Raw genomic sequence first — 24,847 nt, forward strand, 5'->3', positions numbered from 1 at the left:
AGTAACGTTAACAAGGGCTAGATTTCAGTCTAAACCACTGAAACACACTGTCCTGCTAGTGAGTGGCCACTACAATGTATTATCAAGTGTACCGACTGTCCAAATCCGCCCCCCCCCCCCTCCCTCCAAAATAAATAAAAAATAAATAAATACACACACACACACACATACTTACTGTTTGTTGAAGGTTTGGGCTGAGGAGAAAACTGGAATCCACAGTTGGTGGCACGGCTTTGATAGGCCAATTAGGATCAATACACTTCACACGCATATCCAACGCATAAAGCGTCTCCAACGGGAAAACGTCATTCCAGGTGTTGCGCAATCCATGTAGCATTTTTCTAGTGTCATAATCCATCTAGAACAGGGGTGCACAACCAGGGCCGTTTCAGAATTTTGTACCAACTTCTAGACTTAATTATTTAATTGACTCGATCATATCTTATCTGACATGTGTATGAGTACCGGCTACAGCTGCAGACTGCAAGTGCATCCTAATGATTTTACAATAATCAAGGCTACTACAGGCTGCCCTCGAGGACTGGAGTTGTGCACCCCTGATCTAGAACAAGATATTATAATTTAGTCTCAGGAGGCAATTATCATTTAAAATAATGCGTTAATCTAAAAATAAATTGAGCAGGTAGTATTTTTAACATTTAACAATCTTTTTTACCATGTAATTTTAAACGAGTAATTATTGAGCCAAGAGAGATTAGCCAACAATTTGTTACAAAGTAAATGTACACTGTATTAATTGATATTAAATATCAATGGATTTCTCCTAGAAACAACGGATTCCTAACAGATACCTTTTCAAAGACCGAAACGAACGAAATGGCGATGTTTTTAGCAAACTCTGCGAGATAGTCCCCTTTCAGGTTCTTCACAATGGAATCCACCAAGAACAGAACCGGAAGCTTCCCAGCCGCAGGAGCCTGCGATTACAGAGAACTCGTAAGTCCGTATAACTCGTAAAGGATGGATCCAAAAATTGAATCATTAATCACACAGACACCGATCAATTTCGATCAACTACTATGCACAGGAATCGATCTGAAATCGCAATACACCGACATGATTGATCGATGAGGCTGCATCAGTCTTTGTAACCAGATTTATATGGCAAAACGTATAGACTACAGTAGCCTATGAATTGCTTTAGTACAATCAAATTGCTCATTTATGCAGAACCATTATGCTTTAATAACAATAGTTATTATGGTTTAATAACAATAAATAAACGAGTGCGTAATCTTAAATGAATATAAATGAATACAATTATTTTCTATTGTCCACTAGCTGTCGCCATTAACTGCCATTAAGTCAGCCTCATCCCAACCCACCCGCTGGCTTGCCAGCGGTTTCACAAAATTGTCTACACTACACAAATAAACAAAACGCCAACAGTGTATTTTCTGCGACCAAAGAAGAGTTGAAATACTTAAGTACATAAATATATAAATAAACACATACATAAATACCTTGACAATATGTGCTTCCACAATAGCAACGATGTCCTTGGAGAAGTAGTAGTTGTCTTTTGCCAGGTTGGTCAACATGTTGATGTAATGTTTGCTGTTGAAAGTCAAGTCCTCTAAAGCGGACAGATAGTCTTTGCAGACCGCTTCTCTCACCACATTGTGAAACATACTCCAAATATGAGAGTTCAGTTGTACCGATTTGATTGGCACACGCGTCAATTAAACGCTTTCTAAATCAACAAGTTTGTAGTGTTCAATGAAGTCCGTTAAAATATGAATAACAGCGAATGTGTTGAACAAGAACTTAAATACTGTAGCGTGTACACTCTTTTTTCGCATAATAGGTTCATACAGACGCAATAAGGACAAACCGTTCTAGAACGCACTACGTCATTCACATTCACTGTTACCAGAGATGAAGCAGCGTTCCATCAAAGACTGTTCAATATTTTTACTATTTAAAATAAAGAATACTGGAAGTGTTTTGTGGATTTGATAACCAACTTAAATTTTCGCACCGTCGGTTCATAATCATAAAATCATATTTCGCTCCACAAAAGTCTTACAATAATAGCGTTCACAGTGAGAGCGAAAGTTTTATTTAGTAATAAAGGCTAGTTTTTACAGTAAGTTTACAGCGGAGAGGTGACAATTATATTTGGCCAAGATATGGCAAAAGGGTGTTTTAGAAACGGACATAAACGGAAATCATTATTGGATAGGATATAATAATAATTACATTAATGGCATTTGGCCATCCAGAGCGACGTACAGTTGATTAGACTAAGCAGGAGACAATCCTCCCCTCGAGCAATGCAGGGTTAAGGGCCTTGCTCAAGGGCCCAATGACTGCGGATCGGGTGTGGCTACACCGGGGATCGAACCACCTACCTTGCGTGACCTTGCCTGGCATAAGTTCATGTACAGTAAGCATTTTAATGAACAGTATTATAGCATAAAAATACCACATAATTATGTATTAAAAAGTTTAGTCATAGAAAAGGTACAAGTAATTTCAATATCAGGTAAAATACACATGGTGTACACTGCTCCCATCTATTCTGCAAGTAGAAATAAATAAACAATTTTTGCAAAATGCACATGAAAAACGTAATTATAACACTGGGTTTCCAGTTAATAATAAAAAAAAGTTAAGACATAATTTAAAGCAAGTGATTAGGACATTACGGCCATGACTTTTCAGCACCGTAGATGCAGGTGAAATGAGGGAACAGTCTCTGTGCTGCAGAATTGTAGAGTGATGTGACATAAGGGAATAGTCTCTGTTCTGCAGAATTGTAGAGTGATGTGACATAAGGGAATAGTCTCTGTGCTGCAGAAATGTAGAGTGATGGAGATCAGGGAATAGTCTCTATTCTGCAGAAATGTAGAGTGATGGAGATCAGGGAATAGTCTCTGTTCTGCAGAAATGTAGTGATGCAGATCAGGGAATCGTTTCTGTTCTGCAGAAATGAAGAGTGATGGAGATCAGGGAATAGTCTCTGTTCTGCAGAAATGTAGAGTGATGGAGATCAGGGAATAGTCTCTGTTCTGCAGAAATGTAGAGTGATGGAGATCAGGGAATAGTCTCTGTTCTGCAGAAATGTAGAATGATGGAGATCAGGGCTCCATGACCATTTTCTCCAGCTCCTCCACCAAGTCACAAGGGCAGTCCTCTTCAAAATCCCTGTGAAGAGAAAGTACAAAACCAACATGAATACATTTATTGTGTGTTCTAAAAAATATTTTATATCCTCTCTGCTGAACAATAACAGAATGAAAACAATAATAATGGAGATAATAAGTAATAGTCGTTTTTCTTTCAATTTCTTAGTGTGGAGTTTTCTTACTGCGAAGTTCAAATGCTTACACTGTGTTGAAATGTAGAAATTTACATCATGATTTTGTGCTATTAAAATGTATTGAGAGCTGTATATTGTAAATGAGTGACTTCACAGGCAAGTTATGTAGGGGCCACAGGCAGGTTATGTAGGGGCTACACAGGCTGGTTATGTAGGGGCCACAGGCAGGTTATGTAGGAGTGATACAGGCAGGTTATGTAGGGGCCACAGGCAGGTTATGTAGGGGCGACACAGGCAGGTTATAAAGGGGCGACAGGCTGGTTATGTAGGGGCGACACAGGCAGGTTATGTAGGGGCGACACGCAGGTTATGTAGGGGCAACACAGGCAGGTTATGAACGGGGGACACAGGCAGGTTATGAAGGGGCGACACAGGCAGGTTATGAACGGGGGACACAGGCAGGTTATGAAGGGGCGACACAGGCAGGTTATGAACGGGCGACACAGGCAGGTTATGTAGGGGCCACACTCACGTGTCTTCATCATCGGAGCGAGGCTCCAGACGGGACTCTTCTTCCTCATCCTCCTCCTCCTCGGCTCCATCCGGGCTGTCAGCCCCCTTCTGGGACAGGGGGCCCATCAGGGGGTGCTCAGCACCTGGGACAGGGATGAGGACAGAGAGAGATGCTATAGCGACTTTAAGAAATTAATTAATTAATTAATTCATTATCCTGAACAGGGTCGCAGGGGGGCTGGAACCTATCCCAGCATACATTGGGCGAAAGGCAGAAATACAGCCTGGACAGGTCGCCAGTCCATCACAGGGCACACACACCATTCACTCACACACTCATACCTACGGGCAATTTAGACTCTCTAATCAGCCTAACCTGCATGTCTTTGGACTGTGGAAGGAAACCGGAGTACCTGGAGGAAACCCACACAAACACGGGGAGAGCATGCAAACTCCACACAGAGAGGCCCCGGCCGACGGGGATTCAAACCCAGGACCTCCTTGCTGTGAGGCGGCAGTGCTACCCACTGCACCATCCGCGCCGCCCTGACTTTAAGAAACGTTCAATAAAATGCTCCAAAGTATAGTAAGAATCCAGCCCTGTATTGCAGTAAAACTGTTATTGCGTGAGTTTCAAAAATGATAATTATTACGCCAAATAGCAATTGTGCATGTGCTGACACACAGAGACACTCTCATACATGAATGTGCTCACACACACATACACACGCGCACACACGTGCACACACTCACCCTCCTTGTGCACAGTGTATGTTCTGGAGGCCAGGCTCTGACAGGCCTTGTCCAGCAGACTCAGGAGTCTTTCAGGAGTTCCTCTGTCCCACTGCCTGCGGGGGGAGGCCCTCTCTGTCTCCGCAATACTGCCCCCTGGAGGAATCGCAGGGCACTCTCAGCAAACGCAGAGATTTACCAGATTTACCAGAGGATTTCAACAGGATGATAGGAAATTACTCAACGCTTCAATCAAAAAATTATTCAGCTAAACAAATAATGTGTTTTTACAGGGTTATATGTCGACAGAAGGTGGGGGGGGGTCCATGGGGGTATTCTGCGTTTGACTGTTTATGTTTATATTTCAACTTGACCGTTTTACTGTTTCCAGTATCCACTGACAGTTGCTGAATAACTGCATATTACGTTACAGTTATTTAGCTGACGCTTTTATACAAAGCAACAAACAGGACGGGTCCTGGGGAGTCCAGGGTGAGGTTCTGTACCAGGCTGTGGTTCTGTACCAGGGTGAGGTTCTGTACCAGGGTGAGGTTCTGTACCAGGCTGTGGTTCTGTACCAGGGTGAGGTTCTGTACCAGGCTGTGGTTCTGTACCAGGGTGAGGTTCTGTACCAGGGTAAGGTTCTGTACCAGGCTGTGGTTCTGTACCAGGGTGAGGTTCTGTACCAGGCTGTGGTTCTGTACCAGGGTGAGGTTCTGTACCAGGCTGTGGTTCTGTACCAGGGTGAGGTTCTGTACCAGGCTGTGGTTCTGTACCTGAGCTGGACTCGAACCCGCTCTCAAGGGCCATGCTGGAGGAGGAAATGAGGTCAGCATTCCCCAGGAACTGCATCAGTGTGTTGGGTGGGCCTACCGCCCAATTCCTGCGTGGACGCTCCTGTGCTTCCTGTGTAGATCCTGCAAAGGGCTCTGCACATTGATAAAAAGTGAATGCAAAGACCTTGGTTTGACCTGGCTTTTTCAACCTGCCACCTAATATCCCCTGATTCAATTGGCAAAAGCATTGTTTTCTTCATCTCTCTCCACCTCAGCTGGTGTGTGGGGAGCGATATATAAATGCAATGATCTATCTAGCTATTCATCTATCTGCTACATATCAGGCAGGAGCGTAGACCAAGCCAAAGTATGAGCACAAAAGCTGAATGAATACATGTGACTGTTCTATTATGAACCTAAAAAGAAACAAGAGCGAATATTTGAAGATTCGCTTTAAAATGGTTTACATAATACACGTTCCTGTGATCGCAAAACATGCCCTGGTCCACCGCTCCCACCTCCAAGTGAAGACATTGTCTGGATGAGACTCTTCTGTCCCAGGAACATGGCTACCTTCTCCCCTTCCTCCTTCTTCCATCTGCTTGGAGCTTCTTCCTGTAGTTGCTAGGAAACGCATTTGGAACAGCCTAAGCATTATGAGGTCACGGGTCGCAGGTTCTGTCATGCCACAAGCTGTGGAACTCTGGCGTGAGATTTGTCACCATGGCAAAATGAAAAGGGGAGAATGACTGACGTGTGTTCCATACGGCAGAGGTTTGCAGTGAACTATGTTTGCAGCAAACAGATGGTTGGATTCAACAATACCAGCTAGCTGCTAAGCTAGGATTGTCTCAAAAAGGTAAGAATAAAAATGACATTGAGTAAAATGCATGATAACCGCCAAATTATTAACTGTCAACTTTTGATCTCTCTGCATCTTTCCCATCGACAGCTAATGTAAAAGTTTTAATATGTTAACGTTCAGCATCTTGAATGCACGTCAGTGTAAACAGTCACCCACCCTTTGGGGAAGGGGACGGGATTACCTGGGCAGGCAGGTGTTTTTGCAGCAGCTTGGCGATGCGGTGCGAGGTGAGGATGGTGTTGAGAGAGGGCCGGTCTCGCGGGTTGGTCCTGAACATCTGCTTGAGCAGGTAGTGCAGCTCGTAGGGCAGGCGACTGGGTAAAGGGGGGTAGGCACCCCGACACACCTTCAAAATCAGACTCTTCCAACTCCGTGCTTGGAACTGCGAGAGATAGGAGAGTTAGTGGACTGAATAACCGATCGATTGCTTGATCAATAGGCTCCTAGACACATTTAATGGTTTGTTGATTGGCTGACAGGTTCAATGGTTGACTGGTTAATTTATTGACTGGCTGAGTTAAAGCTGTTATCAGGCCAGCAGTGTACACACATTTATTTTCATTAGCTCAAGTGTATTACTACATCTCAACAGATTTTGAGTTATTAGTGCCCAGTAACACAGATCATGTATATACACCTGCTAAATTTAGTTTTGACAGCTTTGGGAGTTTCGGTTGTAAATTGGGCAATCGATTTTAATCTGTTCCTAATTACACCACCATTTTATGTGGATAATCCCTGTTTGTATAGATATCAGTACCAGGTATAAAAACGGGGTTCAAAGGTCTGTGTTCAGATGAGCAGGAGAAAACGTTGGGTAGTTACCGGATGACGCAGGGTGCAGAGTTCATACAGGACGCAGCCAAGGGACCACACATCACTGCAACACAGGTTAAACATTCACACCATCACTCTGTGGCCAAGCACCTTTCCCCATCAGACGTGTGCACTGTTACGCTTTTAGTGCATCTGCAGGATTCAAGCTGAAATGCACACACAATCTCTGTTACTACTGGTGCAACGTTAATTGTCAAGTAGGGTCTGGGAATATGGACAGGAACAGAATTTAAAAGCTGCATAATCGTCAGTAGGGAATCTCCCTGCCCAACCCTGTTCTCTAAACACCTGCACGTGTTCTCATTATCACCTGCGTAACATACCTCTTATTATTGTAGGGTTTGCCATCCCATATCTCTGGGGAAACGTAGTAAGGGGTTCCCACATAGGAATACGCATAAGCCTTGGAGCTACAATGTAGAACAAAGAAATCTGTTTAAAAATAAGCTATAATTTCACAAAAAAATAGCATTTTCTGGAACAATGTGTACAGGTATTAGGAAGGGCAAAGACCTGGAAAGTTCCATTTTATACCTGTTCAGAACACAAGCCGAACCAAAGTCCCCCAGTTTGACAGTCCCATTATCTGTGAGGAAGATATTCTAAGAATAAGACAACAGAGATGGTGTAAGTGTTCTGGGAAAACTAACACTCTGTTTACCTTATTCTATGAATGGAATGTGAATGTCTATGAATCACAGCTAATTTCATAAAAATCATAACAAGCATTCAGGATGAAACAAGCTAAAATTATATTTAATCCAATCACCAAATTTGTCATTTTCTATCACACAGATACATTAATATTCCAGACATTCATTACAGGAAAACTGGGGACTGATGACATCACATGCCACCTGGCCTCAGGTAAGCCCGTTCACCTTGGACTTCAGGTCCCTGTGTAGCACGCGCTTGTCGTGGACGTGTTTCGCACCCAAACACATCTGAGCAAACCACCTGAGGATCTGTGGAAGAGGAACAGAGAATCCGGTTCAACGTGGGAGGGATGTCACTGGGGCAGCCTGTAGCCTAGTGCTTAAGGTATGTGACTCGGGCCTCGTGGAGCCAGATCAGCACAGCCGTTGGGATCTTGAGCAAGGGCCTTAACCGGACATTGCTCCAGGGGGATTGTCCCCTGCTTAGTCTAATCAACTGTGAGTCGCTTTGGATAAAAGCGTCAACTAAATAATAAATTAATAATAATGATAATGATAATAATAATGATGATAATAATAATAATAATAATAATAATGTCAATGAAAGCACTAACATGATGGACACTGACACACCCTGACTTGCTCACAGACACTACTGGCTGTTGCCCACGAGGCGTGAGTTCGTATTGACCTTACATACGTTTGACTGAAGAGCCCAATGTCTTACCACATCCACAGAGAACTGAGTGTTCCTCTGCTGTTTGATCCTCTGCAGCAGGTCTCCCCCAGTGCAGTACTCCATCACGATGTACAGATGTCCCTCAGCTAACGGCACGAACCAGAGAATGTTTTTCATTGCAAATATCAGCCACACCTTCTCACTTACAGACAGGATTATGTCATGATTTATTATGTAAACATCACTGACTTATTATGTGACTTTTTTTTGGATACAAATACTTTTCTATGGTTCACTGAACTTGTCTCCTGTATTGGAATCCATAAAATACTTTCAAAAAGTGCAAACCCCACCTTCTGGTCCTCTTGGTTGGTCAATTGGGCACAGAAAAGTATTTGAATCCAAATCCAATTACGTAAAATTGACCCAGGTCTGACACATCACTGCATTACAACATTATCATTAGCCCTGCTGAAAGCACATTGTAAGAGGAAACATGTTCTCTTTGTTATTTCACAAGAATATTAAGGACACAAAAAGATTACGATTGGAAACAGAAACCTTCAAACGCCTCTCTGAAGGCGACGATGTTTGCGTGCTTCATTCTGGAGAGAAGTACGGCTTCTGTCCTGGAGCCATCCTGCCCAGACTGTGTCTGTGAAACAGACACAAATGCTAAATGGGCTGCATTTATATTGTGCTTGTTTATCCTAAGTGCTTCACAATTAAAACCTCTCAGTCACCCATTCACTCACACACTCTCAGACCAACAGCGAAAGGCGCCATGTAAGGCACCAACCAGCTCGCTGGCAGAAACTGGAGGTTAAGCGTCTTGTTCAGGGACACTTCAACACACCATGAGCTAATGTCGTCCCAACATGTTCTGACATCGCAACAGCAAAAGTACTGTACTTATTCTAGCTATGTCATGTTGATTGAAACAAAGAAGAAGAAGAAGACCACCATATCTTGTCGGTGAAATTACCTTGGGTAGACGGATCTCTTTGATCACGTAATGGCCGCTATCATCTTTGGGGTGTGCTAGCAGTGCGCGTCCGAAGGAGCCCTCTCCGATCACCCTCAGTACAGTGTAACTGTCCATCCTCACTCTGTACACCCACAGATAGAGACAGGCACAGCAGGGCCACCGTGTTAAAGGTACAATAGGTAATTTCGGACTTCTAACGGTCAAGAGAGGAATTGCAGCAGCAAACATGCTGAAACCACAACACTTTTTCAATCCTTCTTCTCTGCAAATGCCATTGGCTGTGGCAATTAGAACCTATTTTCAACCAATGAGCTTGAATTATTGTACAACTATGCAATGTTTTGGTACAGAGTGTCAACTGTATATTTTGAAAGCCAAATTTAAGGACTATAAACACAGGCAGAGGGTGAGTCAACATGTCAGTTCAATGATAGAAGGGACTTCCAATGGTCTGGTAGCAACACAAACGTTTTCTTAGATAGAAAGCTAAGACAAATAAACTATTTTTACCATATACTGTATAAAGGATTGATTTTTCACCCTAGCTTGGCCGAAACCGCAAGCACACTGACCTGAGAGCTAGCTTTAGTCAACAACTAGATCTCTGGTGAGTCGCTGTCATTTTCGAAATAGCTGATCACCTGCATCAAGTTGAAAATTAGACAAGCAAGATCCAACTACGTAGCTAGCCACATAGATAGTCATGTCTTTTGCAAAATGAAAATGCTCTACAAAAGCTAGCTGAACATAAGTACTAAAGTCATACGTTCACCGAGATAATGAATGGAGCTTATCAGATGTTGCCTGACAGATAGCACCAGTACAAAGGGTAGCTCGCTAGCTCACTAAATAACAAGGAATAAAATTGAAATTAGACATTAGCACGAATTAGTGTCAGACTAGATTATTTTAATGAACAAAATGTTGTCTGAAGCACATTACCTTAAACGATATTATGAATGGTGTTACATTCCATAAACACTCCCGAAGCGTTTCGCACACGTTACAAACGACAACAACGCCCGCATGGGACACATTTACTTCCGCACTGTAGGTTTACGTAGGGAGTGAGTGACGTAGGCGAATGAATGAACTGAGCGGTGCTTTAAAGGAGTAACATGGTGGTTGGTCACACTTTCTAGATTTTTATACGCAAATTGCACAAGAGGGCATTGAAGAAACGATGAAAGGACTAAATATGGCCGTTCTTTAGTTTTGGAGAAGTAAGCGTTTTAAATGTATCGTCCTATTTTCAACCGGTCGAGAATGTTCTCGTAGTGCGTCACACAGCTAGTTTGCTTATATAAGGACGTTATAGTTGTGCTTTTATCTTAACTTGGCTAGTTAGCCAGCAAATAAATATGATTGGATAAGTCCGCGTCCTTACCTTAGCTATCGATAGTTGATATACTAAGTTAGCTACCTTGTGAAAATTCAGTCTCCCAAAATGAGTGCGTATCATGGAGGTAGCTATGGTAACAAACAACAACGTCATAGCTAATTGACAGTTCTCATTACCACACCCAGGCCGTTTGGGTGAACTTTTATAGTGGAAAATTAGGCTTAGTTTTCAAATACATTTAAATGACTGATTAAAAATAATAATTATGCACATTTGTTTTGTTGTTGTCTAAAGGTCAGTACTAATTCTAGTTAGAACCACAGCATATTAAATGCCATCACAGGCATTTAGGAGATCTTTCCAGAGCAACTTGCACAACTTCTGCTTTTTATTTTTTTTATTTCTTACATACGATCCATTTATACAGTTGGGGAATTACAAGCAATTCAGGTACATTTCAAGGGTACAATGCCAGTGAAACAATGCTAACATATCAATTAAAACAGTAAGCTACGACATGGAAAAGCTCAACCCATGACACTGAAAATGTCAGCCACCACATTAAAATCAGGTGTAAGAGTAAACGGCTCAAGTCTAAACCTAAACGGCAAAACATTTGCTAGAGCCTCCTGCGAGTATGTCCATCACTGTCAGAATGGCAGTTGCCCATTGATATATAGCAGAAGCAGGGCAACTCAAGGAAAAAGCTGTCAACCAGGCGCATGTGAATAATGTCTTGAAGATGAAAAAAAAAACCAGTGCATCAAAAGGAGACAGCGTATGACGATTCAATCTGGTTTTCTTTTTCCACACTATTGTATGAAGGCCAAGGCCTAGGGGAGCCTGAGTGTCACAGGATAAAATGCCTTTAATATCTTGGCTCACTGTGCTGTCTTTGCCATTTTAGAATTGACGATTTGTTACTTTTGCTCTATTCTGTTGAAAATGAGCTTTAAGTTGTCTAATACTCCATGACTAAAATTGAGAAAATGGAGCTTCTCTGTTATGGTTGGACCTTTTAGCGGGATTTCATTGCTGTGGCATTTGTCAGTGTGACCTTTCGAGATTAATGTTTGTATTATGCTGAAACCGCAACTGACAAATCACGTCTGTCAAAGTGCATCGCCCTTTTCTAATTAATCCTTGTTCAATGGGTCAGGGATCAGTTCACAAAAAGAAAAGCTAATGTCCACTGAACCATAGAAATGTCTTTCTAGATTTCAAATCCTTTTTCATTCATTTTTTTTTATTTATTTCCCATCTTCTGGAGTAATTCTGATGCTGCATGAAGTCTACTGGAGGACACATGCATAAATGCACACAGATATCTCACAAAAGCATGCACACACATAAGCATACAGACCTTCCATTGGTGCCTTTGTGTATTCTAGAAACAAGAGATCTGTGTTTAAAAAATCTATTTAATGAATGTACCCTGTAAACCAGCCACATCTTTCATCACCAAACAACGATAACCATATTATAAAGCTCTAAAGACTAAAAGATTTTTCCTTTGTTAACAATTAAGAAAAGAAAAGGAAGTTCACCCTGGTCCAGTCGCTCTGTATTCCCAGTGCAGGCACAATATTCCTCATCTGTAAAATGTCAAGAGAAATCATGATAAAATAACATATTGCAATAACAATATTTTTTTCCAAATCTGTAATTCAAGAGCCAATGGAAATTCTCAGTGTGTCTAACCTCACACTTATTTTATTAGTTTACTGTTAGCCATTCCATAGTAAGTGCTATAAGAATATTATAAATATTTATTCTGTACATTTATTGAATAACTGGAGTTTCTGATTGGGCCATCTTTAGATTGATATAAAAAGCACACGCTGTAGAGAACATGAACAAAAGTACCCCGGTTGCACATCACTGTCTTAAAATGTAGGTTTAACCAAGTCTTTCAAACGCCTTGTGCCGTATAGAAGTCACAGGAAATGACTTAAATGTATAACTTTAATCTTTTTCACTTATTACTGTCTGCCACTAGGGGGCAGCCGGTACTTAGATTGCTGAAATTCAATTCAAACGTAACTCCGTGTTTTCTCAAACTGCATAGTCTTGGACTGCAGACCCAAAAGACACAATGGCGTTTCAAGAACAAAGATTAATTGGGAAAAAAATGAAGCTGCTATCCTCATACTCAAAAATATAATTTAGTCCAGGTTAAGATTAGATCTGTGTTTTTTTTGAGCACAGCTATTATAAACTACAACCTGACTACTTTGTGTTTGTGTTGGTGTTTTGGTCCCAGGTCCGACTGGGAGAAGACTGTGGTCGAATGTACCTATGTGCTGGTATATCCTGAGTCACTGTGTTCATTCTTTGCTAAGATTTTTGAGCACAATAAAAAAAAAACTCCCACTTTGCATCATAAAGCTTTCTTTTCACTTTTTTTCTGTTTGTTCTTTCACCTTTGTGCACCTTTTCTTTTTTCAGCCACCCACTTTCCTCTTTGTATGTTTTTTTTTTATAGAATCTTTTGTGTGTGTGTGTGTGTGTGTGTGTGTGTGTGTATGTGAAAGAACAGACATTTGCTTTGTTGCTTTGTCTTCAGTACTATGACAATAATTTTATTCTCCTCAATCAGAAAAAAGATGTTTGATCCAGTCTGTCTCTCTCCCTCTCCGTCTCTCCCTCTCAGTTGAATTGAATTGAATTGGCATGACATTATTGGCTCGTCACATTTGTACAATTGTATTGCTAAAGCTTATGGATACATGGCAATGTATTAAAACAAAGAAAACAAAAAAGTATAAATAAATAACAATAACTACGGTGTATGTTTATGTGTGTGTGAATGTGTGTGTGTATGTGTATTTGTGTGGGAGTGCGGAAGAGTGTGTGTATGTGTATGCGTGTGAGTGTGTGCGTGTGTGTGTGCGTGAGTGTGTTTGTGTGTGTATGTGTGTGTGTGTGTGTGTGTGTGTGAGTGTGTTTGTGTGTGTGTGAGTGTGTGCGTGAGTGTCTTTGTGTGTTTATGTGTGTGTGTGTATGTGAGTGTGTTTGTCTGTGCTCTATAGTCTGATACTGTAGGGTTCCTGGCGATGAGGAGTCTCATAAAGACGTGTGCTGTCAGACACCACACAGTCTCTCTGGTCTGGTCTTGGTGTTTGTCATGACAACCATGTTCAGTTACCATGGAAAACCAGGTGCTGAACAACATGTGATGATCTTTGTCTTTTTGCTCCTAAACAATCCACTGAAATATATTTCTGAAAACAATTGAGGCGAGAAATAAGCAATGCAGAGTCTTGATTCATATTTGATCTTCCACCGCTAGTTTGAAGGATTGATCTGAGTTCTGTGTGCTAGGCGAGCTGTACTCTGGGCACCCCTGGTCAAAAGCCTTATATATATATAATTTAAAAAAGATATTTATTTATTTATTTATTATTATTATTATTACTTTTTCTTTTTCTTTTTTACAGTTTGAAAATAATTTTAGAAAAGGAAAAAGGGCCCTGTGTAAAAGTTTGGGAACCCTGTCAGTTAGTACTCCTCCTCGGGCAACTATATATGGCATGTTTGAGATCTCTCCACAGATTTTCAATAATAGTCAAGTCTGGGGACTGTATCAGACGGACCTCCAGGGCAGGGATGTAGCGGGGGAACAGGCACAGGGCAGAAGGGCAGTAATGTAACGGGGGAACAGGCCTCTCGGACCTCCAGGGCAGTGATGCAGTGGGGGAACAGGCCTCTCGGACCTCCAGGGCAGTGATGCAGTGGGGGAACAGGCCTCTCGGACCTCCAGGGCAGTGATGCAGTGGGGGAACAGGCCTCTCGGACCTCCAGGGCAGTGATGCAGTGGGGGAACAGGCCTCTCGGACTCCAGGGCAGTGATGTAGCGGGGGAACAGGCCTCTCGGACCTCCAGGGCAGTGATGCAGTGGGGAAACAGGCCTCTCGGACCTCCAGGGCAGTAATGCAGTGGGGGAACAGGCCTCTCGGACCTCCAGGGCAGTGATTCAGTGGGGGAACAGACACAGGGCTGCAGGCCGGGGTACAGACAGGGGGCTGGCAGAGGTCTGGGCTCATCAATTAGTGAGATGAGGTCCTGGGAGCGGAGCGGGGACAGAGCGGGCCGCGGAACATTCCGCTGTGATTTATATGTCAGTTATCTATTTGCAGCAGACCTGTGGAAGGCCGTGCCTTTCCAAGCATCCGAGACAAAGGCTGCATTTCAATCCAGCACCCCCCAACCCCACCCCGCCCCCACCCCTCCACAACCTTCACCCCTGACCAAGAGTCTGGCAGGCTACTGTGAATGCAGGTCTTTGCCACTAACACACACACACGCACACACATACCCACACACAGAGACATATACAAACACACAGAAATGCACACACACACACAGACACATACCCACACACACACATATACAAACACACAGAAATGCACACACACACACACAGACACATACCCACACACACATATACAAACACACAGAAATGCACACACACACACACACACACCCTCACACAGACACATACCCACACACACACACATATACAAACACAGGGAAATGCACACACAAACACACAGACACATACCCACACACACACACACACACATATACAAACACACAGAAATGCACACACACACACAGACACAGACACATACCCACACACACACACATATACAAACACACAGAAATGCACACACACACACACATACCCTCACACAGACACATACCCACACACACACACATATACAAACACACAGAAATGCACACACACACACACACCCTCACTCTCGCACACACCAATGCTAACTGAACTGTAGATTAGACCGTAATATGCAAGACCGTAAAATGAATCATATAAAGACACAAAAAAGAGTCTTTGGCTGTCATTCAAGCGAGCCAATTGTCATAAATTTAGTATATAATATATCATAAATAAATGATAGGGCTAAACTATTTAAATGATTTAGAGCAGATGTTGTTAAAAAAAGCAATCAACCATCCCTGCTACAGCCCCTCAGTTTTACACAGGACACGGAAACCAGCAGGGCTACAGAAAAAAAACAACAATTCCCAGCGCTTTTAGCTGCTTATTACTGTGTTATGTCAGCCTTCGTCATTGTGGGTGGCCCACACTGGTGATGTTATTGGGAAAACCCTGACAAATGGATTTTATAGGTCCAGTGCTCACCTCCTAACTTTAGTGTAAGCACCTTTAAGTCAATATAGAGAAGAATGACTGATGAAGGTAAACATAACCATAACAGTTTCAAGAATGTCATATCAGTCATACGTTCACCTGGAAGCAGGGATAAACGAGGAGTTCCCTGGAAGTTTGTGTTCTGCATGGAGAAATCCGAGTCAAGCTCAGACCAAGCGGCTAAAACCGAGCTTTTTTTTAATGCTCATTTCCTGGGTATACTGAGGACAGCGCTCACAAGCACCACTGCGATTGGCTCCAGTATAGCTTCACACCCGTTTTCAATGTAATGTCAATGGCACAATTGCAGTAAAAATATAAAGTCAATACTTTTTTCCCACAAGAATCACATTTCCCAAATGTCCTCTTTGGGTGCAAATGGGTATGTTTTCCAAGCAAAAAAGGTCGAAAGTAAATATATATTGCTGGCTAGGGATACAGTGTTATGTACCTATAGGGTACCACCCCAGCGACAAGCATCTGTACCTTTTCAGACACGTTTTGTAGCTTTATTTCTGAGAGTGTGGACACTGTGGCCCTCAGGATGTAGAGTTGTCGCGTTGACACGTTTATACCAGCAGCCGGCTCTGGAGGACTGATGTACAGCATATACAGTACGAAGGCAACACAGCTGGGGTCACTTCCTCTTCAGCTCAGTCAGCTCAGGACACAGAAGTGAGAGTAATTAACTGATAAACCCTCACAGAACGTTACGGGGCTCTTTCAGTTTGTGAATTAAAAATGTGAAATGTTCTGAACTGAATGAGTTGCGGTGGATACGAGACAGATTCCCACGCCTGAAGGCCCTCACACACTCTGTAGCCCGTTCTGAGGTTTCAGTGCGGTGAGCGTTTTTCAGTTTTCTATGAAGAGGACCACAGGGAGAGAGAGAGACGGTGAAACACTCCATGACAGCTTGCAGTGGTGCAGAACACTCAGAAGCTGCAGTCATCAAAAGATCAAAAAGCTCAGGCCAGCTTTTACAAATGGCGGCATTTAAAACTTCTGTGGGTCCCTCTAGATTTATGTATCTCCAGTAGATACTCTGTTACAGAACAACTTACGCTGCGTTCATTTATCTGACAAAGCAGCGCAGTCATAAATTCATGAAGGCTTCTTTTTTCATTGCGTATAGTTAGTCCTGCATAGAACGAGATATTAAAGGTGTGCCTTCACACCTGGGTGTGGTGGTTCAGCTAAGGTAAACTTGACATATACAAGAGTGAAACAGATCTTTCAGGGAATTCTTGAAGGGCGGGGTGTCGAATTTTGACTGAAGTCAAATCATGCATGCCACTGTGTAAAAAGGATATTGATTTCAGAGGAACATTTGATCGACATTCACGCCTCCTGGTACAAAATTATGCAAAATCAAATTTTCCAGGAGGTGGATAGAAAAACAATCTTATGTGTGAAAATACACAAGATATATACTTTAAGACTTAAGTTCATGTATGGTTATGCAGAATTTACTAAATTGAGGAAAAAGTTAATTTTGATTTCAGTTCGTCATTAAGCATGCAAAGCAGTCACATGGCTGAATATTTACTGAAGGAATTTGGGTTAGTTGTCTTGCTGAAAAGTAAAATGACACTGCCTCACCTAGGAAACAAACCGGCAAACACACACAAGCATGGTTACCATTATAACCACTACACCACACTGCTGCCCATGCAAGTAAGAGATTTGCCTGAGTCCAAGGTAGGATTTGAACTCTGGCCTCTCACTAATCAGCTAAAGTCAAAATCACCCCTTGCCATGGGCAACAATGTTATTGTTAAATTTGAGGGTTGCAACGCCAGAGAGTGTTGTCGTGGTAACCTTCTACCTGCTTTACCGCTACCCTGTTTTTAGTCAGAGAAGTTCACAGCGACACTTCCACAGCGAATCCTCGGCTCAACGATGTTCGATGATGGACTTCAAGCGATGGTGGAGAAGTGGCCATTCACTTGATTAGCGAGGATGATTTTATTGGTGAAAGAATCAATAAATTTGACAAAAAGCCAGTGTGAGGTTTGTCTCTATTACTCTCTGTTTCACGAGACAAGGCTATCTCAGGGCAGAATGGCACTAATTTCAGACACACTGCTGCTGTTGTTTACTGTAGTTTACTGCTTGTTCTGGTGGCTTTATTTCCTCATTTCTATAACTTAGTTCAATGTTCAATAGGATAGTTGACAAGTTGGCAGTCCTGTCTGCACTTGCTATTTCTCTTGGGACAATACTTTCTTCCTCTGGGGAATTACTGCACTTGAATGAAATTCAATTCAACACAGCACTTCAAGCTTCAATGGCCTCTGCACTCGTGTTTGCATTTTAAGTTGCTGTGAATAAGGGCAGCTGCTAAACGGCAGTTAAGTTATTCTGCCATAGGAAGCACACTGTCATTCTATAAGACATTTAGAACTCAGGTCTAGATGTGCCATACATTACATTGTAATTATCTAGTTCCCAACTCATCACCTTTCCTCTCCTCTTACATAGTGCTTCTGCCTGTTTTATCCAGCTTTGCAGTATATCCACCCTGAGTTCATCGACCAACTCTCTTCTGATTAAGTCCAAACCTTCCCCTGGATCAGACCCAACCCTTTCCTGGTTTACACCCAACCATCTCCTGGTCTAGACCCAACCGTCTCCTGGTTTAGATCCAACCCTCTCCTGGTTTAGTCCCAAATATCTCCATGTTCAAGTTCCTCACCCAGAGACATGAATGTGTTGTCTTGCTCTTCTGAACTACACAATAACTTAGATTTCTTTGCTTGGACCCTTTCTATTTAAATTGAAATAATCAATTGAAGTTCCATTAAAGAATTGCAAAATGGCCGATCATCTGTTGGTCTCCCTATCCCTGCAATGGACACCCCAAATTGAGTGGGGGGATAACTGAGCACAAAGCCGGCGGTGCAGAAGTGCATTATGGGTTCACATATCACCTCTAATGAGGATGATGATGGACAGGGATGAAGCTTCACAAAGTGAGAAATCAGCAGAGCATAACCACCACGTGCTGGCTGCAGGGCTCGCTGTTTTAATGCCACTGTGCCCTTGTGAAGTGTTTCCATATTTCTTCTATTAAATGTAAAAAGCCATAGTCCAATCTAAGCATTAGTCAGCTTGCCCTTGTAATGAAGTAGATGTGTATATGTATGTGAATGCGTGTCCAGAAGGCAGATGATAATCACACACATATGGAAAGCACATGGGTACAGGGGTTAAACATTACGTGCGTTTTAGGAAAACCATGGGAATGGGCCCTGATTAGAGTGGAAAACCTAAATCTTAAACTTAAAACACATGTGGGTATTCAAACAGTCTAACCAGCATTTTTTTTTTACAAAGTGCAAAACTAAACCCTGTCCTCAATGTGAGTCACCCACATCAAACTGTTCCTGTTAGGAGCTGCTGTGTTTACCATGTGTAAATATTGCCCTTAAATGGCAATGCCAATGCATGGGTCTTTTTGCAAGACTGAATTCACATTTTTCACATTTTTCAGAATGTACTGCAATGGTCTTCATACTCATCACTAGGTGGCTGTGGTGCTGGGCTGGGGAGGGTTCTCGGCATCACATGGTGAACAGGCACCAAAAAGTCAAAACAGTAGAAACTAAACTAAATGTAACAACATTCTCAAATAGAAGAGGCCATATAGGGCCGATCTGGCAAACAAAATGTATTATGAAAGCAAAAAGTAAAATAATGAAAGCAAAAAGAAACCAGAGCAGTATAATCACATCTAGACCTGAAATACAGCACCCATCACCTCAAAGTCTCTCTCTCTCTCTCTCTCTCTCTCTCTCTCTCTCTCTCTCTCTCTCTCTCTCTCTCTCTCTCTCTCTCTCTCTCTCTCTCTCTCTCTCTCTCTCTCTCTCTCTCTCACACACACACAAGATACCTGGAAACCAGGCCTCTTATGTAGCCCAGTGATGAGGTAATGGGCCACAGCTACAGTGATTACAATTAATCACAGTGGTGGTCGTACCTGTATGTACTGCCACCTGGTGGACAGCACCTCAATAATCCCATCCTGGTGCCACAGTGGCAGAGACACATTTTCTGAGCCAGCACACACTGGACATTATCAGGTCAGACTGGGCCTTGGGGGGTTGTCATATGTTTAATAAGGAACATACGAAGGCACAATGACAAGAACAGGACACACAGCTTGTCTAGAGCTGCCACCAAACAATAGCATCCAGCACTATGTAAAGCCTGGACTTTATTTTAGAAATGTTTTTTTTTTTTACAATTTACATTTGTACCTTGTTCAATTTCAATTGCCCGTGTATATTGAGGAAACACTGCTACAACCCTGCTCCCCGGCTTCTTCAGCCCACATTGTCTCGAGCTCTGGACCGTGATCCTGGGCCGATTAGGATCGCTGATGCGATGATTCTCCCTGCTGAGTCCCTCCCCCCACCCTCGGAGCGGCGGGACCGGGACTCCGATGCCTCAGCAGTGCACCAGCGCAGCAATAAAGCTACTGAACTCCTCGTCTCTGTTCACTCTGATTGATACTTTGTTAATCCCCAAAAGGGAAATGCTGCTACTACATCACCCACCGACCAGACGTGGGTCAAACACGTAATTGTTTTGGGTTCAAATAATTTTCTGTGCCAACCAAGAGGTTATGGGGTTTTGCACAGAGAGTATTTCAAAGGTTCCAATACACCAGACAAGCTCAGTGAAGCGTAGAAAAGTATTGTGAATCGAAAACAATTACGTATTTGAGCCAGGTCTGGTGGTGACTGGGGAGCTGTTCCATACACTGACTGCTCTCTGATTTACAGAAAAGCCAAAAACAACTTTTTGATATTGCTGCGGAATTTACTGAATGTTAATGTTCACTTTAGTAAAAAAAATGTCCAAGTGTCCCCTTGTTCACCTGACAGAACTCAAAGTTCCTCGGAATGGACCATAATGGAGCCATAATTTTCATTTCCCATAAGAACCTCCCCCCCATCACCCCCTACCAAAAAACACTGCTGAAAAAACACTTTCAATAAATCACAATAGGGTTCTATTTGAAGCTCAGAATTAAAATTGGCTAATGCCCTTCCAAGAAAAAAGGCAAGAAAAATGGAAGGATATGCCGGCTACAGTCCAACAGTATTCCTGCTGGGCAGATCCGGGAATGATGAATGCTTCATAAACACCACCACATACCGTACGCTGAAGTGTAAAAATATATATAAATCACAATAATAACAAAATAAAAATGGATGTGTTTGAGACACTGTTTTAATATGAAACTGAGTGTGCTCAGTTGAATCCCCACAGACAGTGAGAGTAATTGGCTGAGATTCACTGAAGATGAGATCCACATGGCACCAGGAACATGCTAAATTAATTTTTCCATTTCCATATATACTATATAGGTGTGTTATGTCGCAGGATATTAAATTGAATGTTTTTTCTGCAGATACTTCTCTTCACAAATCTCATCTCCCTCTCCCTGGAGTTGTGAGTGTGAACATGATGTCTGAAGGAAAGTTGAAACACTCCAGAAGTTATGTCTGAAGAAGGTGTTGTTTTCTAAGACCTACAAACAAGCCCAGGGTCGGACTCGTAAAGCTCCTCAGTGCCCAGTCACCTAGGCAATGTTGTTTTCCCTTATTTTGCACCTTTTTTTGTGTGCTATGCAGAAACGTACACCCCCAGTATAGGTTCTGAACCGAATGTTCATGCATATGATCACTCACTTCAAATAACACCCATAACCCCCCCCCCCCAAAAAAAAAGATATACATCTGGCAATATATCACAACTTGCCACTTGACAACCCTTGTATCAACAATGATTGACATCAATATGCCTATACATGAAGCTTTTTGAAATGAATTTTCATTAAAAGTGCACATTTGTATTACCAATGTGTATTTTCTGATCATAGGGCGGCGGCACAGATGGTGCAGTGGGTACCACTGCCGCCTCACAGCAAGGAGGTCCTGGGTTTGAATCCCCGTCGGCCGGGCCTCTCTGTGCGGAGTTTGCGTGGGTTTCCTCCGGGTAGTCCAGTTTCCTCCCACAGTCCAAAGACATGCAGGTTAGGCTGATTGGAGAGTCTAAATTGCCCATAGGTATTAAGTGTGTGAGTGAATGGTGTGTGTGTGCCCTGCGATGGACTGGCGACCTGTCCAGGGTATATTCCTGCCTTTCGCCCAATGTATGCTGGGATAGGCTCCTGCGACCCTGTTCAGGATAAGCGGGTTCGGATAATGAATGAATGAATGATCATATGGTTTCTTGTGTAAGTTACTTGTACTGTTCACATTCACAACAATATACTACTGTGATAGCTCAGTGTTTTCCTTGGTGATAGTGAATTTAGTCTTAAATAGGCATTTTGTTTGTATGGGGACTGCCTTGGGATGTGTATTGAATCATACAGCGCCTGATTGTAATACACAGTATTTTGTGTGTGGTTCATACTCCATTACAGCAGTACACTCCATATACTCGCCATTATCTTGTAAATTCACACAAGCACTGTATACCCTCTCAGAAATAAAGGTATGAAAAGTGCCTAAAAAGGGACAAAAACCGTTGCTGGGACAGTACCCTGACGATATATAAAATTGTACCCCTAGCCAGCAACACATACATACTATATATAATATTTGTACATTCTGGGTATATTTGGGAAATTTGATCCTTTCTTTCTGAGAGTGTGTTGACGTTTCATTAATGTGACTGATTGAGTGTGTTTGGTGATTAAAACTCAAACCCTGAGCCGGCCACTGGAGGATGGGCTCCCCCTTCGGTTCCCCCTGAGGTTTCCCTCCATCGGGGGGCAGTTTTCTTTGCCACTGTCGCCCCAGGCCTGCTCTTGCCTGAGTTTTCCGTGAAGTGTGTTATGACAACTGTTTGTGAAATGCGTTATACAAATACAATTTGATTGATTGGTAGTCATTGTTTGTTCATTTGTAATTATTTCCAGAGAACCATTTCAAGCAGCTATTTATCGACACCAACAATCATCGCGACTGTACATTAATCACATTTATGTTTCCCGGAGAGTAATTATCTTTCACCTTCAACACGCTCATGATTACATGCAGGCAGGCTTAATCGCCATGCCTGCTTAATGGCATGCACGTCAGGAATAGGGGCCTTGATGTCGGCGCTATCATCATTAGAAGCAATTTACAAAAGTGTGTCAATTTGGTTGACTAAGGGTCATGTTGGCTGATTGTTGGGTTAGATAGATAGAGAGAGACAAAGACAGACAGAGGCAGAGAGATACAGAAAAAGAAAAAAAAATTGGAAGATGACAACTTTCTTCATTTTGGTAAAAAGTGCCCAAACTTTGCCGCAGTAAACACAGTGAAACTGGGAAGAATGTACAGTATATACACGGTCTTTGTAGCCATACAAGATTTAAACACACAGTCCCTGTAATTATCACTGGCGCCATCAATACAAAACACAAAAACAGTGAAGCATTTTTCTGTTAGTCAGGGAGGGTTGTGCCCTCTCATCCTCCAATTCTCATTTGAGGTACTTCTCTGCTCACTGCTTCAGAAAATTGAATTGGTGGCGATATAGGAGAGAAGATAGAATATCCATTGTGCTCCAGTCTTATTCAGAGACTAACGAGCAGCGCAAACGTTACACTAAAGCGAGAGGAAGCGCTCTGATCTTCGTAACGAGCCTGCGCTTTGCAGGACGTGTTCTATTTTCGTCCATACGCGCTGGCACGTACAGTACAAACCTATCAAAGCGCACGTGAGCGCGTGTGTGTGCGTTTGGTTCGCTGGCAACGCTGCATCAGCGGGACTGTCGGAGCGCAGTGACAGCGAAGCATCTCTCGCTTGGCCCGAATGTGTCAGGCGCCGTCATGATCTGACGCGCTATTTTCTGACGCTTTGTAACAATAGGGACGGATATCAATCGAGAGCAGAGATCAAAGAGCCAGCGGGAACTTCAGAGCTACAGGGACTTATTAGAAAGAGAGGGGGCGAGAGAGAGAAATTGGAGAGAGAGAGAGAGAGAGAGAGAGAGGAGAGAGAGAAAGGGAGACACAGGGAGAGAGTGAGGGAGAGGGAGAGATTTCGCAGGGGAAAAGAGCATCATGTGCATTATCATTGGAGATGAAGAAGAAATCATGGAGGAATGAATAATTAGCTCTGCGAATGTGTGTGTGTGTGTGTGTGTGTGTGGATGTGTGCTGCATGAGTGTGTGCTATGTGTGTTGCATGTTGCATGTGTGTCTGTGCACATGCATGCTATGAGTATGTCTGTGTGTGCAGAAAAAATATGTGTGTGTGTTTGGAATGGCAGGAGCATGTGCAACCTGGAGATGCCAAAAAATTATATGAAACTAGCCTCAATGATATTACAAATGCCCCCTCAATGCCTTCTTCTATCTTCCCTTGGTTCCTGAAGCGGGGCGGAACCCTGAGGGAAGTGGCAGCTATGGAGGGAAGATGGGAGCTGGGAACGATGACGTGTAGGCCGTTCGCCAACATCTCTCGCTCGCTCTTAAGGTTTCAGAGCTTCCTGGGAATTCTTATCACAAGAACTGGGAGAAGGCATGTTATTCATCTGCAAAATAATAAAATAAAACATGCGTCTGGATTAATGGCACAAATAAATCAGAAATGAATGGGCTGCAGTGCAGATGGCAGGTAACTGCAGGCTGGTACAGAGTCAAATCACACAATCAATAATCATCATAAAACAATGACAAGCACTAAAACAAAACACTACTGGAATTACTAAAACACACATACACACAAATCGCTTTTAATGTCTCACAACATCAAGGAGTTTTCCATGGAAGCCAGAGAGGAATGATTCTATTGTTAGAACACGATTCTGGAATGATTCTATTGTTAGAACACGATTCCGGAATTATTTTATTGTCTAAAATTCCAGAATTAGAACCAAATAAAAAATGTTTTAACACAACATTTATAATTCCTGATTAATTCTCTGGAAGATGAAGGCAATGTACTGCAAAAAGCAACTTCAAAGCAGCACACACAACATACG

At 42.6% G+C, this 24,847-nt stretch overlaps 1 protein-coding gene across 2 annotated transcripts; it reads right to left on the minus strand.

Moving 5' to 3' along the window:
* Positions 1 to 2,456: 2,456 nt before the first annotated feature.
* nek3 (NIMA related kinase 3) lies at positions 2,457 to 10,402 on the minus strand. Of its 2 annotated transcripts, none has more exons than XM_061217293.1 (14): positions 10,275 to 10,402; positions 9,330 to 9,453; positions 8,906 to 8,999; positions 8,393 to 8,490; positions 7,891 to 7,974; positions 7,544 to 7,611; positions 7,333 to 7,419; positions 6,998 to 7,052; positions 6,354 to 6,554; positions 5,826 to 5,931; positions 5,308 to 5,448; positions 4,553 to 4,687; positions 3,819 to 3,942; positions 2,457 to 3,171 (listed from the first exon to the last, which is right to left on the minus strand). In XM_061217293.1, the coding sequence occupies exons 2-14, from the start codon at positions 9,444 to 9,446 to the stop codon at positions 3,105 to 3,107; spliced, it is 1,377 nt and encodes a 458-aa protein (XP_061073277.1). In that variant the 5' UTR covers positions 9,447 to 9,453; positions 10,275 to 10,402; the 3' UTR covers positions 2,457 to 3,104. The 2 variants fall into 2 exon arrangements, with proteins under 2 accessions (XP_061073277.1, XP_061073276.1); XM_061217292.1 differs by having other exon boundaries at positions 5,308 to 5,460.
* Positions 10,403 to 24,847: the final 14,445 nt, after the last annotated feature.

This window comes from Conger conger, chromosome 13 (genome assembly GCF_963514075.1).
Source record: "Conger conger chromosome 13, fConCon1.1, whole genome shotgun sequence".
NCBI lineage: Eukaryota > Metazoa > Chordata > Actinopteri > Anguilliformes > Congridae > Conger > Conger conger.

What these genes read in the sequence shown, in the direction of transcription:
- nek3 (XM_061217292.1), bottom strand. Translation starts at nt 9,446, where the DNA reads ATGGACAGTTACACTGTACTGAGGGTGATCGGAGAGGGCTCCTTCGGA. An exon ending in AAGAGATCCGTCTACCCAAG is followed by an intron (nt 9,000 to 9,329) that starts GTAATTTCACCG and finishes TCTGTTTCACAG; the next exon opens with ACACAGTCTGGGCAGGATGG. An exon ending in CGCTCCGATGATGAAGACAC is followed by an intron (nt 3,172 to 3,818) that starts GTGAGTGTGGCC and finishes TTCTCTTCACAG; the next exon opens with GGATTTTGAAGAGGACTGCC.